A 16,592-nucleotide genomic window follows, 5' to 3' on the forward strand; every position below is an offset into this window, starting at 1 on the left:
GTGTATATATATATAATTTCTTAGTATTTTATGTATCTTACCAAAGGGTTTCTGAAACGGGATCCCGGGATCCCGGCTGTTTTTTTACCCCGGGAAATATCCCGGGAAATTTTTCTTATCCCGGGAAATCCCGCAAATTTCTTAAAAATTCACTTTTTTCTTATTTTGTGTTAAGGTTGGGGAAATTTTGCAAATAGAAATTATAATTAACTTATAAACTGTCAGAATACATTTGTATTTCTTAATTTTAAACCTACTTATTAGTTTTTTAAATTTTTACTCGTTATGGCACGTCACTAATGGTCAATAATCAATATGTAGCTTATTTGTGGCAGGACTCTCAAAATTCTTTACCTGTAATATCTGTAATAATTGTGCTTATGTCGTCTTAATTTTCAAACAGGCCCAGTAGCTTCAATAACTGCGTAACGCCAAGTTGTGCAAATTGGGCCAGGATATGAACAAAGTCTGTAAGTATGAAGTTTTTCTTCATAACCTGATTATTAAAGACAAACGAACTGCCGAATTATTGGGCTATGATGTTTCAATTAAAGCAGTTGAGTATGCAATTTCCTGCAAGCTTTAATAAATTTTTTCTACTTGTGAAAATTTCTAGTAGTTCAAAGGAAATTTTCAATATATATCTTACACAGCGTTATTAATATGATTTTGGAGGTTGCGGAACGTATTAAATTACTTTAAAAGACGAAAAATAATTATAACATTTGATTTCATGATAATTTGTATATGTTAAAAATAATTAATTTTGTCCCGGGATCCCGGGAAACAGTTCACTTTTATCCCGGAATCCCGGGACAAGCAAAAGACCGGGAAACGAGAAACCCTAATAATTTCTTAGTATTTTATGTATCTTACCAAATGACCGACTGTCTTTTAACTGTTTCATGATTAAAATAAATGTTTATGTAAAATTAAACCTATATATATTAGTCAAAAATCCTTGATCATAAGCAGTTTTCATAAGATATTGATGTTCCTTGATCTAATCAAGTGTTTAAATTAGGGATTAGAAGGTGAAATGATACAAATAATTGCCCACATTAAGAATCTAAGAAAAATATTTTGGATAAGAATGGACCAGGAACATTTACAACTTCAATTTTAGAAACAGGCTATGCTATCTATCTATGCATTTTGTTGGAAATGCCAGTCACAATGTCTGGCAAAAGAAAAAATACTCATTTAACTTTATGAACATACCCTTAAACACTTAGTGCCAGGGCTGGACTGGCAATCAAAATCAGCCCAAGAAATGACATTGAAAATGTCTTACAAACTCATTTTTATTTCAAAACAATTAAAATCAAATTTTGTTATTGTATTTTTTCTACTAATTTTGTCTAAGAATTAAAATTTTAAAAATGCATTTTTTAAATTCCATTCACTCCATTTTATAATTAATTTTATTTAATTTCAAAATATACTGGTCTGTAAAAAATTAAAATAAATATTAAAAAAATGGTCTGCAAACACAAGGTTTCGGAAGTATTATAACAGATCATCTTGGTTTATAAGTGTATGTACTTCTTACAAATTGAGAAATATCAAACTGTTATTTTATTGTAAAATATTAGTTTTTTAAAAAATTACTTTTTATGGAACAAATTTTTCATGATATGCAAACCAATAAATACTAATTTATTATCAATTGACCTCATTACTGAATCATCGTCATAACTGATATCAGTTAATATGAAGCATCAGTAAATTAAATCTACATGGCTACCCACAATTAAATCTAGCTGGGACAAGCCTGATCCTCAATAGGATAAACCAGTATGAGTGAAGGTTTTCTAAATTATATTAATTGCAAAAACTAAGCAATATAATTTTCCATCATTTTTTTGTTAAGTTAATTGTAACAATGTCATGTCTGATTAGTGATGAACTCAAAATCACATTATATAACCCCTGATATTTGATTGCTCTTTACAATATTCGTGTCTAAACAGACATAACAAGTTAATATAAAAATGTTATTTTTAATTGATATTTAAACACGTGTTTAATATATTGATTTTTATATATAATATTTATTATCTATTTACAATTTATTAATTTTTAAAACAAACCATTATATCAGCTAAAACTTCCACTGCTTCCATATCATGATCTGAAACAAATAAAAACATATATGATATATTAAAGTTATACTAACTACTTTTCAGAGACAAAGCTGAAAAAACAGTTCATCTAATAACAAGTACTTTCAAACTCATCTTCCAGATCCACCCTAATTGCAATTTTTGCTTTTGAATAAATGTCCAATGAATTCAATGTTCTATGCATTTTCAAAATTTTTGTTCTACTTTTCATTTTCTTTTCCTTAAAAATATTGTAATCTGTTATACAGATGAATTTTTCATAGTGTACTCTTTCAATCTTTTCAGCCACTCTGATAGTTTCTCCTTCAATAAGCTTGCATCCCTCCAAATAATTTCCTTTCTTCAGTCAAATTTCTGCAATTTCTGCTAAGATTGTATGAAAGGCAAAATGACAATAATCATCTAAATGCTCCTTGAATCTGGTGTTCAGGGTTCTTGTTGCTCAAATGTTTACTTTTTCCATTTTTCTATTGATACTATATTAATTAATATATACTCCCAACTTTTTGAGATGTTATTATATGAGTGTAAATATGCATTGAAATAAAACGCCCTTGTAACAGGCAAAAGCCTTTTACGCCAAATAAAGATTATGATTATAATTATACAACGTTCCTTTCTCTTACTCCCAACTTTTCCATTTCATCTCATTTTTAATGCAATCAAAAAGGTATGATTTCAAGTACTATTGTTTTTTGCATTCCTTTCTCTAAGGTTTTGTAGAAATTGGAGCTTCATGAGTCCACATAATGTAAAGGGGTTCTTTTTTCTATCTACTGTCTTTTTGTTACATACTGCATTTTTCACATTTAAAACTACCTTTTCTCGGTCCTTACTAATGAATTCCTAGTCCTATGCCAGATTTTTTTAAAGAACTGTTACTTGGCTTCAAAAATCTCCCATTTAGAGGACAACCAGAACACTTAGTATGAGAATTTCAAAAACTGTCATCTTGTATTTATCCAAAAATAACCACAACTGAAAAATTAAGTCAATTAAAAGCACACACACACACCTTAAACTCCAGCAAAATTTTATTAAACAAAAGATTTTCAATCCTTTTGATGGATCTGTTTTAGCTGCTTACATATAAAAAGAGCAAACACATTTGAATATCTACAAATGGCAGGCTCCAACACTCAAACAAAATGTAAATTGATTTAAAGTACCCCAAGTATCACTTTGCATACCCCACTTTGGAGACCACTGCATTAGAAGATGAACTGTTTTCTCAGGTTGGTCTCTGAAAAGTAGTTAATAGCAAGGTTGAGGTCGAAGTTTCAAATGCAAAAACGTGTATGTCTGACGTTCAGCATCGCTTTCCAGTAAGCCTAGAAGTTTGACAATGGCATTTGGAATGTCAAGCATGATTCCACTGACTTTCCAAACACCATTGTCAAACTTCTAGGCTTACAGGAAAGCGGTGCTGAACGTCCGACGTACACATTTTCACATTTAAAACTTTGGCCTCAACCTCACTAGCATAAGTTTCAAGTTCATATGAAGATTGATTAAGTTAAGAACGTAATATATTATTGATTATATTTAGAAAAATTAGCAACAAATAAATTAGTGATTTTAAAGATGGTATTGCTTTATTTTATCGACACCAACGTTTTTCTTTTTAATTATATTTATAATAGAGACATACATGCTAGACATGTCCAAAACACATCGAATATATGAAGGGCAACTCATTTAAAAAACGCTATAAACAAAAAATCATAGGACTACTTACCGACTGTGCACCGCCATCGCTTTAGCTTGTTTTGGTCGTGGAGCTACACATTGGTGGGCGGACGCGCACACAGCGTGTCACGTGACCTGGATTGATGTTATATAACTTTACATTTTTAAATTTAAAGGATTAGTTAGGCTATGTAAAACATACGTGTTTATAAATTTATAGTTATAAACATTTAATCTGAATTTTAAAGTAATTTGATTGTTCTCTTTTTAACAAGTTAATCTCGAAAAATAAATCGTCGTTGTCAAACCTTAGCTTGTGAATTTCGTTATAGAATGTTACGGTGTTACGGAAGCGTAACTAAGCAAAGTTCGTCAAACTGGTCCGCGGGCTGTCCACGCGGGTTTCTGTGTCCATTATGTAGTTTTATGAATGAAAATTTACAAGTTGTGAAAACGCGCGTCAATATATATAAGTGTCATCTCGAGTTTTTTTCGCAGCTACTTTGGATGCTATTGGAACCCATCTTTTAAATTTTCTCTCTAAAAACGCATATTTTAAAATTATAGATCACGATATTACGGGCGTCTCTTTTTTTTCACCGTCGTTCGCAAATGTCTACAAACAGCAGCCCAGCGAAGCACCGCTATTAATGTGGGCACCGTAGGGTGTCTTTACTCTATCACGTGACGCCTGCGAGGTATAGTGCAAACAGAACAAATTCTTCCGCCACAAGAAAAAGTTGTCCGGAAACGCGTCAGAGCTGTAGTCACGTGAGCGACTGACGTCGAATCCAGGTCACGTGACACGCTGTGTGCGCGTCCGCCCTCCAATGTGTAGCTCCACGACCAAAACAAGCTAAAGCGATGGCGGTGCACAGTCGGTAAGTAGTCCTATGATTTTTTGTTTATAGCGTTTTTTAAATGAGTTGCCCTTCATATATTCGATGTGTTTTGGACATGTCTAGCATGTATGTCTCTATTATAAATATAATTAAAAAGAAAAACGTTGGTGTCGATAAAATAAAGCATTACCAAATATTTCTTCAAATTCCATTTTAAGAGCTTTTTTTTTTTTTTTCTAACTTTCAGTCAATTGTAGATTACTCTCTCTCTCTCTCTGTCTTGTCAATGTCTGTTTCATATTTATTTTGCAAAGTTCATTCAGAATTAACCTCTTGTGAAAAACTGAATCATCAGAAAAGTTTTGTAATGATTCAAATAGTATATATTGGGAACAAATGGGCCAATCCTGTGGGGCAAGCAAGAGAAGTGAACCATAAAATCATAGAATTGGAAAGCTTTTCTATGGGAAATTCAAAAAACTGTGATGTTTGACCAATTTGAAAAAAGAATTTTTTCTTTTTTCTGGAATATGAAGGTTATTCTGTTTGATTTTGATGGAGAAAAACTGAACAAAAAATTTTTTGTGATTTAAATTAAAACTGTTTTTTCCATTTATTTTGAAGATGAAGATGCATTTCAAAAACTAATCTGAACTTAGTTTACATTACAGAATTCTCACTCAGAATGAGACAGATGAAGGTACACATATTATTGAAATTTTTGTTATGAACAGTCTATATTGGGAACAAGTAAGCAAAGTGAATGAAGACTGGGGCACCATAGACAGCCATGGGACAAAACTCCCTCTAAGTCAAACTAAAAGAAGGCTAATTAATATGAAATTTAAAATAGTCTTAAAGTGAAGATTGAATAAAAGTGCATGTAGCATAACTGGTAACATATCTATATAGTAAACAGAAGTTGCAGATTCATTCTAGTTCCATTTTGAGTTGATCTTTTCTTTCCGAATCTTCTAAATGAATTAATTTAATTCAAATTTAACTTATAATTATTAAACTTAGCACAAGAATGAAGCCTAACTTCCTGCATTTAGTTCAAGTTGTATTGTTTAATCACTTATTAATTAGCCTTATCATAGTCCAAACAAGCCAGTCCTAGTTATTGGAAGTAATTAAAAATCTGGGTTAGTTATTTGAATACATATGCATAAATATACTTATAATCTTTATTGGTTTTACTCATCTTACTTCATAAAATTACTGGTATTTCTACATATAGAAATATCTATATAAATAAAAATGTAAATGCTCGTTTGTTCAAAATCTTAAATCTCCGAAACTTCTTCACTGATTGCTTTGAAATTTTGACACAATGTTGCATTCGAATACACGCATGTTTTTATATACCTACTATTATATTGATGTCAAAATTCCCCCCACGAGGAGAGGGACAAAATTAAGGCTTACCGTGAAGAACTCGACTTCTATTATACTATTTTAGATGCGGTTTTTTGCATTTTTAATTGCGTTTTAATAGGGTACATCAAGAGAATGTACACTAAGAAGGGATTTTTTGAAATTCCCCTCCCCTGCAGGAGAGAGGTTGTTAACACTTACCCTGCAGGGTAAGTGTTAACAATGAAAGGGCTAAAAATGGAAGTGTTAAGAGAAAGCGACATGCAAGATTTACAGGCGCAGATGTGGTTTTTTGTGTTTTTGCGAGAAATCGAACATATTTTTAGATCCATTACAAATTTTCTAATTAGTTGGAAACAGGGAGACCTAATTTTTGCATTCTGTGAAAACAGGTAAGATTGGATATAATGTAATAATCTTAATCTTCATTATCGTTACTTTTTGCCCAAGCAACGTTGGGCTTATCTACTAGTTTAATAGTGATTAGATCTTTATGCTAATTACTAGCTTATGTCAAGTTTTTATATATAATATGTATATCAACCTATTAGATTACTTGTATCTTCCACATTACCAACCCAAACAGTACAATTTTATTACAATAATATTAATACATATGTACAACTTAAAAACTTACTTTCAATCATAACTGGATGAGCATCAGTTTGCATATCATCTAAATCTTCACATTTTACTTTTTTTGATTCACCTATTAAAAGAAAAATATAATAAAGAAAAATATCAATAAACATATTTTTACATTCAATTAATTTTTATTGTTAAATTATGTATATCCATTCATTTATGTAAGAGATTTTAATCTATAAGATATTATTCCAATTAAACAAAAAAAATTAATTCTCTTTCTTCTTTCTTCATTCATAAACCAAAAATTTTGGTACAATATTCTGCTCCAAATTTCAATTGTCTGGATTCTAAGTAACTAAATTAACTATGCAAGTATTTATAATGTTATTTATTCACACTATAGTATATATACATTTCAAATCACTATACTTTAGTGATTCCTCTTCAGTATAACATGAGTATTTATGTAGCGGATTTGGCTATCCACTGGTGTCTGAATGTCTTGACAATTAAGTACTGGTAAAATGTGGGATACTCTATGGTTTATGCTGTTATATGTCTTATTGTTCTTATAGAGTAGACATTTGTTGTCAAGAACATTCCAGCATAATGCTGTCAAGGTAAGTCATTCCAGTCCAACACTGACTTGCCTTGTTAAAAGCAAGTTGGAGTTGTAAAAAATCAATTTTTAGGAGTGTTTTTGGTCTGCAAACTAATACACAGATGTACAGATCAGTCACTAACTCTCCATAACTGGGATAGGAAACACATATGCAACATACCAATGCCAGTACACTTGAAATTAAGAAATATTTACTAATGTTTACAAATCTTGACATACTTTGTTCCAGAAACAATTTTAAACTGAACATGTAAATCATTCATAAAAATGCATTTGATTTAAATGTAGCTGTTTTGTTCTGCATTTTATGCCTGAAGATGTCTGTTATGTTAGTAAATATGAAAATGAAAATGTTAGTAAATATTTCTTAATTTCAAGTGTGCTGGTATTGGTATGTTATGTATGTGTACAGATCAAAGGTTAGTTTTGTCATTTCTTTTAGATTTGAGTTTTGTAGGCTTGAGGAATTGCTGTAATTTTGGTTCTGCCTGCAATTTTTAAATGTAAATTGTTATCCTAAGTGAAAGTTAGTAGTATTCCTTTAAATTGTCATTCAAGCAGTAATATGTAAATGTTTTAATGTACAAAATTACAAAAAAAGTACATAACTGTAATTACTTAGGATAATCATTTTGGTTTATTTTCAATTTTCAATTTTGATCATTTGAAAAGTGTACTTTAATGTAACAAAATAAAAAAAGTACTTAATTGTAAAACTTTAGAAAATTTGTTTTTAGAGTTGAGAAAGCATGCTATTTAAAACAGCATGCTTTTTCAACTCTAAAAACTCAAGTTTGGTTTGGAAATACCAATCTGGTTGGTTGGTAGCAGTGAATGATGTACCCAGTAGTTGATCAGTCATTCTCTAATCCACTCTCAAAGATTGGCAACTCTGATAGCAACCAGTAAATTACTAAAAACATTATATGTAACATTTTTGAATAATGCTTGGTCTCAGTAGTTGAACAGGTAAGCATTTCCAAACAGACTCTTGAATGCAATCTGCCAGTAACAATGTAGGAGCCTGTGGTTTACTGCATCAAACTAGACATTATATACATTATATTTGGCTTCATTATATACTCCATTATTCAAATTTTCCACTATTGAAAAAGTCATCAGGGTGTATAACGATAAATATATTCCATGATACTTGTATTTTATCTGTTATTAATTAGATATATTCATTGATGTTTATCTCCTAAACTATCCTGACACACATACAATATTCCATTTAGTCTACTAATGTTATAATACAGGGTGGAGCATAATGGAGTCCCACATTTATGAGGTGAATTTAAAAAATCAGTACAAGAATATGGAAAAAAGTTTTTATTTATTCAAAGACATGTAATAAGGTGTTTTTTGTTAGGTTTTAAAAATGATGTCGTCCAATGGGAGTGGTCAGTCCTGCTAGGTGGCATGAACAATAAAGTTTTCAGTAGTCAACATGCTCAGAGGGCTGGCTGGAAACCCACGAAAACTCCACCAATGACATCTTCACAGCCCAAAAGTCACTGTTTGGTGTGCTTTCTTCTCTATAGGCATCATGGGGCCTTTTTTTTTTTTGAAGAGGATGGTGTCACTGTTACTGTGACTTCCAAACAATACTGCAATATGCTGGATAATTTTTTGTGCCCCAAAATGGAAGAATATGATACAAGTGGCTTTGGTTTCAACAGAATGGAGCCACAGCCCATATGACCTGCCGTTCTCGCACCATTTTGACAGATGTTTCCCGATCAACTAATCTCTTTATGAGAAGCCGTTGAATGGCCCCCTCGCTCCTGATTTGAGCCCCTGTGACTTTTTCTTATGGGGTATTTCAAGGCAGAAGTTTTTAAACATTGCCCTCGAACCCTACAAGAACTCAAGAAAGCCATTCACGAGGAAATCACCAACATTCTTCCAGATACACTGGTGAGAATTGAAGAAAACTTCAAGGAACGGCTCCAAATGTGCATCGCCCGTGAAGGCCAACATTTGGATGACATCATTTTTAAAACCTAACCAAAGAAAAACCTTATTACATGTACTTTAAGTAAATAAAAAGTTTTTTCCATATATTCGTGTACCTTTTTTTTTTTTTTTTAAATTTACCTCATAAATGTGGGACTCCATTATGCCTCACTCTGTATAATCATAATTAAACAAAATAAAATATCTATTAATGTGAGGTAGATATTATTATCTACCTCACATTAGTAGATATTTTATTTAATTATACCAAGGGCTAAAAGCAATCTTTATAATAACTTCATAATCATAATTATTATATAAAATACTAAGACTTATAAATTACAAAATTATAATCACATCTTACATATTCAACAATTATTGTATTATTGTATGTTTTTAGATTCAATTTTTCTAAGCTACAGTCAAAATAAAATTTAATATTATTCTTTCTAACTGAAATAAATTCCTTTATGTGTGCTAAATTTAATTAAAATATGACATCATATTTATAATCAATCATTTATAATCAAAACACTATAAAAAAAATTGGTTCATGTGCATAATCAAGCAAGCAACATATATATTGACTCATCTAGTACACAACTATGCACAGCAACTTTTAAAAAATTTGTAACATGTAAATATTAGATTATATCATCAACATAAGAAATATCTAAATTAACTATTTGTCTACCCTCCTGATAACAAGTGAAAATTCCTACAACTTTTGATATTATATTAAATAATAAATGAGACCTATCTGCTCCAGCAACTTTGAAGAAATCATTTTATAAAAGCATTTTCAAGTTTCTAGATAGTGATGAATGATAGTAGTGTAATATTGTTAGCATTAGTGTGGACAACTATAAAATGTCTAATGAAATCCATCTTCAGAAACGAAGTAGTAACAAATATGTCAACTCTAATAACCTTAAATAGCTTCGCAAAGTATAGCTGTGGATAACTATACTTTGCGAAGCTATTTAAGGTTATTAGAGTTGACATAAATGTCTAATGATTTAACAGAATGATACTGTCACAACTGTTTGCATAGATTACTGTTTTTCAACTTTTTTCTAATAGTTGCACCCCTTCTGTTTTATTTTAATATTAGTTTGAAACCTTTAATTTTAAGCATTAAACTTTACTCTGTCTAGCTTATATGTAGCTACACTACTTATTGGCATATTCTACAACTCAGGTTTCCTTTTAGACCCATGGCCTTGCAGCTTAAAAACTGCATGCCAATATTAAACATAGAAGTAGGAGTAACCTTACACACACCGCTCAGAGGGATCCTTCCTTTCTCTTCTTTCTATCTCCTCACCATCCTTCCGCTGGCTAAACATTTTGTGTACAGCCATTATCTTTCATTAAAATAAAAAGTTACACCCTGAATTTGTAATTTTTTTTTTTGCAGTACCCCTACTTCTTTAGTGTGAGCAAAGGGAAACTTATCCTTTCCAATTGTACACCGATCTGTAATTTAAAAGAATGTTCTGTTCCAAGATTTTAATTTTTTGTCCCATTTAAGTTCTATTAGTTACATGACAACGTCCATTGTATACAGAAAATGTTAGTTACAGTAAAAATTTTTCATTTTGCTGGTTATTAATGTCAGTGGTGATTTATTTACATATTAAGCCAGTACTTTGACGATTGGTATCCCTTCCAATATTTTTATACCAGTAAATCGTTCCCTTCCAATGTATTTTTTTAATGCTAAACTACAAAAATTACAGAAGTAAAAATGAGTACTGTACACAATAGGCACATCTTATTTTTTGTATCCACTCAAAACCAAACAATGTAAAAGGTTTATTATTCATTGTTATTAGTCCAACTTCCCTATATACAGATTAATGTTGATGTTCTTTATCAAAGTACAATTACTGCACTTTGTGTAGTACATATAAGTGTTATGGTACCCTAGTGTGCTGCAGCACTCCAGTGGTGTAGACTATCAACTAGGACAGTGGTTCTTAACCTTTTTATACTCGCAGCCCACCAAATATTTCATAATTTTTTTGTGACCCCCATTTTTTAATAATAATTTATATTTAAATTATCTATAATAAATTGATTTTTTTTAATTATTGCTTTATTATTTTATATAATAAATGTAAATCATAACTTTATTATTTCATTATCTATTTAAATAACATTCAAACTTCACAATTAAACATGAAAACTCATTAATTTTTAACAAAAAATAAAATAAGAAACATGTCAATCATCCAAAGTCGATGCTAAAACTAAAACACCCACAACTTATAAAGATTTCGCATAACTTTTGCAAAAATATTAAAATTTTTAAAGCCTACTATTTTTCTTAATTATTTTTAAAATTCCAAGCATTAATAGTTTCCTAGAATTACTTTGGAATAAAAGAAGTAAATACTGCAGTGTAAGTAGCATATTTGCATTTATTTCTTCTGTACTAACAAAGTTGTATGTAAGAAGAAATAAAAAAATAAATAAAATAACTAAATAAAAAAACTTTATCTTTCTTATTTCACTTTTCAATACGATAATCGGTTATACATCAATTTTCTTTCTCTTATATTCCGAAGGAAATTTTGCATAATTTTGCGGCCCCTGGCAAACTTCTTACGGACCCCCAGGGGCTGTGGCCCCCCTGTTAAGAATCACTGAACTAGGACTTGAGTGCAGCTAAAGGGCAGTTTTAATAATGGAGAAGGAATTAACTTCTCTCTTTGAGAGTATTTGAACATACTTATGGTAGAAACAAAAGAAACTTCAATAGATTTTCTGTAGAAATATTAAGTTGTAAATACAGCTATATAAATTCACAGTGAAGTACTTTGCAAAGTTGGAACACAAGTACCTAGCAAGAGACATTTCTCCAAAACTTCAAATATGATTTTTAAAAGAAAATAGAATCATTTACAACCAAAAAGAGTAGACCCACTCATTTTAAGTAGTGACTTTACATACGAAGAAAGGAAAAAGTTCAAATGACTTTGGTAAATAGTATCTTGAAAGTATGGTACAATAGTGTTTTTTTTTTTTTTTTTATATATTTCTGTTTCCTCTTTTTTATATTTTAAAAATATTCGATAGTATGGCGAATAATTCGTTAAATATTCGATAAAATATCGAGTGATTTTTGACTCATTCGATGTAGCTATCAATTGATTTAGACTATCGCCCATCACTATTGCTAGATGTTGTGTTACACAAAATTTTGAAATTGCTTGGTTCTATAAAATGATTGTGCACAAAAGAATTGTTAAAATGAGAAACAATAATAATAAATCGCGTTTAACACTTTTTACACAATCGTGTACGTAATGAATGAAAGGAAAACAAAGTTTTACTCTTATATTTTTTTAATTCATTATTACGCGATTTTTACCTAAATATCAGTTTAATATATGAACAAAACTACAATTTAAATAAATTACTAACTTTTGTTAGTATGAACAGATTCTTCATCTTTGCTTTTCCGTTTATTTACAATTTGAGCAGCAGGTTTACTTTTTGTCGACAAAAATTCCTGCTGCATTTTAAGCAAATCATCTTCGGTATCTTTAGCGGAAGGTCTTTTTAAATCCATTATTTTGATATTTCTTCCTTATCCTCCCCTATTTCAATTGTATACTATAGCCTTTATATGGATTTAATTGCCACTACTGCCAAACACTTGTCCTTCCGTCATAACACTAATCCGATTTGAAAACATTGCGTTGTTAGTACGATACACATTGCCAACTCTCGCTTCGTTTTCTTCCGGTCTTTTGATACGAAAGGTCGCAACTTCTTAAAATGCGTGATAAAGTCTTATTAAATTATTTAAATGCAGAAAAATGAATAATTAAAATAAAAATATCTTTTTTAAAAAAATGAGCAGTATCCGTCGAGCTGGAATATACCGTACTCTATAGAATGGCTGTGACCTTAGTACTGTACAGCGCTCTTGGTGGCAACGATGGGCACTATCGACTGCCATTTTACTTTAAGTCAAAACATCGAAGTCTATATCATGTGTTGGGCAAGATTGTTACTTTAGAATCTATTTTTCGCATCTAAATCGAGATTGTTTCGTCTGAAATTTAGCTATTTTCTAGATTTTATTTAATTATTATAATATAAAGAAGGTAAAATCAGATTTTAAAGTGGTAAGTTTAGTGAACTTAATCCTCAATATAACGATATTTTTATAAACCAGGTCTTGAATGCCTGTACTCTCAACCATATGATTATTTATTTATAGTGTGCTCAGGTCAGTCTGACCCGTACCATACTCAGTACATTGTTGACTTTTTTCGGACAGTGTTTTTTTTTTCTTCTTCTTCTTTTGCAGAATATAAGTAATGTTCTTGTGTTTTTATTATAATTATAAATTGTTTGTGGAAATTTTTATTTCGACTTGTGAAATTATCTGCAATGAAAAATTGCGTTTTGATTTTTGTCATGTTATGAACCACATTGTTGAAGCTAAAATCCTTCTGAAAGATAATGAAATAATAATTGTGGGAAATGGAAGAAGTGTTGCGTTTTTCCATCAAAAATAGACAAAGAAAACATGCTAGTAAGTGAAAGTGACTGATATGTAGAAACTGCACCATTAGGATGTGTGCAAACTGTGCATATTATGGATCATTCTGAATAACAAAAGTATATTAACATGAACTAACCTTTTGTTCGTTAAGTTGTAGACAACCTTAGACACTGAAGCCATGAGCCTGAAGAAGGATTGGAAAATTACCAATCCTAAACGCATTGTTAAATAGGCGAAATAAAGTGAACTGTTTTAATCTTGTCTTTGTTAATTACGAATAATTAAGAAAAATGTGATAAATATCACTAGTCTCACTATTAGAAGAAACCTTTACTTTTAACTTTTTATATTTTTAATTATTATCTAATGGCAAAAAGCTTAACTTTGATGAGAGTTTTATAAAGAAAAAAAAATGTAAATGTTAATAACGAATAACATCTGCATTAAGTCCAATTTCTCTCGATATATGACATATGACACCCTTCTACCACCGACGGCCGGATGGCCGAGCGGTAAAGGTGGCAGCCTACCGCTCTGGGGGACCCGGGATCGAATCCGAACGGGTCGAATAATCCCCAGGAATTTTTCGGGGGGTGGTCCGTTCGGATATGTCGGGCCCCGTCCCTCACCACCCGGTCGCCCCATTGTGGGCCTGGCCGAACTCATAATGGGCCTACTAAAAGAGGCCCTCTTAGTGCCCACAGGGCGGAAAGAGTTAAAAAAAAAAACCTTCTACCACCCCACCCCTTTCACCTTTAAAATTTATTAGCGAGGTTGAAGCCGAAGTTTTAAACACGGAAACGTGTATGTCGGACGTTCAGAACCTCTTTCCTGTAAGCAGTGGTGATATTCGAAATAGTTAACAAAGGGTTCGCTAGCAGAAAATTTTTCCCTGACAATCACCGACAAACGAAATGGAAGTTTTGGCTAGAAATAAATACAATACCTTTTCTTGCGATATATCTAATAATCAGTGGCGTATTTGGAACGTAAGGGGCCCTGAGCAAAGACCAGGTAACAGTAGTATATTAGTGCTGTCGACCTTTTTTTTTTTTTTTTTTTTTTTTAGGCAGAGAGATTTTTTCACCCCGAATGGCACTGCTGACAATAGACAGATGTCATCTCTCGAAATACTGTACAATATCCTTTTTATTTCGCTGTCCATAGCCCGACACGTGTTCCACAGCCATCTTGTATTATCTCGCGCGCGTGAGATTGTGGGATCTCTCTTATGACTGGATCTAGTTTCAAGAACTCTCTTGAATCGATCGCGATTAAACCTCGTTTGGGTTGAGAGAGATCGCACCAAGACAGTCCCCGACCTTGCTCACAATCTAGATTGAAATGCTCGGTGCGAACAGGGTATAAGGCTCTAGTTTAGTAGTATTACAGAGTATAATACGTATATTTTAATATATTTTTTAAAAGAAACAAAACTACTGAGAAATGTTCCGTGTGTTTAACAAGGTTCGGAAAACTGAAAATTTTAACAACGGGTTCGAGCGAACCTGTGCGAACCCGCTGAATATCACCACTGCCTGTAATACTACGTTCGCACACAATCCTCGACTAACTTCGATTTCGATTTACCTACAATCTGGATTGTGACTGTCGCTATTCAAACGTCGTGCCGTTCGCACAGGTAATTCGCTTGAGAATAACCCGGCTATTGTAAGCGATGATAAAACTGGCATAACTACTCGGTAAGTCACAAACACCAACACACAAAATGGAAGTTTTGATTAGAAATAAATACTTTATCTTGCCATATATCTAATAATAGACAGATGTCATCGTCTCTCCAAACATCTTTTTTATTTCTTTGCCGATAGCCCGACACGTATTCTGTAGCCATGTTGTATTTTCTCACGCGCGTGGGATTGTGGGATCTCTCTTATGACTGGATCTAGTTTCAAGAACTCTCTCCAGTCAATCGCGATTGAACGTCGTTTCAGTCGAGATTGAAACGGTCGAGGGTGTTCGCACCAAGGCATAGTCGCTGACCTTGGTCACAATCTAGATTGAAATGCTCGGTGCGAACGGGGTATTAGCCTAGAAGTTTGACAATGGCGTTTGGAATGTCAAGCATGATTCCACTGACTTTCCAAACACCATTGTCAAACTTCTAGGCTTACAGGAAAGCGACGCCGAACGTCCGACGTACACGTTTTAGAGATAAAACTTTGGCCGCAACATCGCTATTAGCATCAATGTTCCTTACACAAGCTTTCGTGCTAAATTTCATTTCTTATAAACGCCAACACACATACACGGAATATTTTTTTCATTTGGAGTTTTTTTAGTTCAGGTGGTCTCAAAACGTGGAGATTTGCAAAAAAAAAAAAAACTGAGGGTCAAATTTGACACGATTACAATACTTTCCCTTGTTAAGTATACATAACAACCGGGGAAAGTAAAATTAAGAACGTTTTGAAATGCATTTAACTTATCGATACAGAATATTTTGTCTTGTTTAGAAACGTTTAAAGAAAGGGTTAAAGAAAGAAATGTGTTATTATTTGGCGTACTCAAGAACACAATCGATCTATTCGCTACTCAGGAACGCCAAAGACAGACCGGATTTTCTAAGAGCGCCGGGAGTATATAGCATCCCGATAACAGATCACAGGTTCCAAAGAGACCTGGTATATATCGGATCTACCAAGAGGTCCGTTCAAAGAAGGATCTCGGAACACAAGTACGACGTTGCCAAAAAAAAACACACCACCGCCCTGTCGACGTACGCCACGGACCCCGATGTAAAGGCAGATTTTGACAACACCAGCCTCATTAAAAGGTCATTCGATACGGACCGCATCAGGGCCTTGGAGACCCTTGAGATTTACAAAGCATGAAAATCGGGG

General features: G+C 32.3%; 1 protein-coding gene across 1 annotated transcript in view; it reads right to left on the reverse strand.

The window, feature by feature from the left end:
* Positions 1-13,037, reverse strand: part of LOC136982395 (RNA polymerase II-associated protein 1-like) — a 42,058-nt gene extending 29,021 nt beyond the window's left edge. Inside the window, exons 1-3 of the mRNA XM_067278888.1 lie at positions 12,636-13,037; positions 6,672-6,743; positions 2,094-2,134 (exon numbers count right to left, since the gene is read on the reverse strand). Of these exons, the coding sequence (XP_067134989.1) occupies positions 2,094-2,134; positions 6,672-6,743; positions 12,636-12,783 (261 nt within the window). The 5' untranslated portion in view covers positions 12,784-13,037. The remainder of the gene's footprint in view (positions 1-2,093; positions 2,135-6,671; positions 6,744-12,635) is intronic.
* Between the last annotated feature and the right edge of the window lie 3,555 nt (positions 13,038-16,592).

The sequence above is a fragment of the Centruroides vittatus genome, unplaced genomic scaffold (assembly GCF_030686945.1).
Source record: "Centruroides vittatus isolate TY-2023 unplaced genomic scaffold, ASM3068694v2 contig_824, whole genome shotgun sequence".
NCBI lineage: Eukaryota > Metazoa > Arthropoda > Arachnida > Scorpiones > Buthidae > Centruroides > Centruroides vittatus.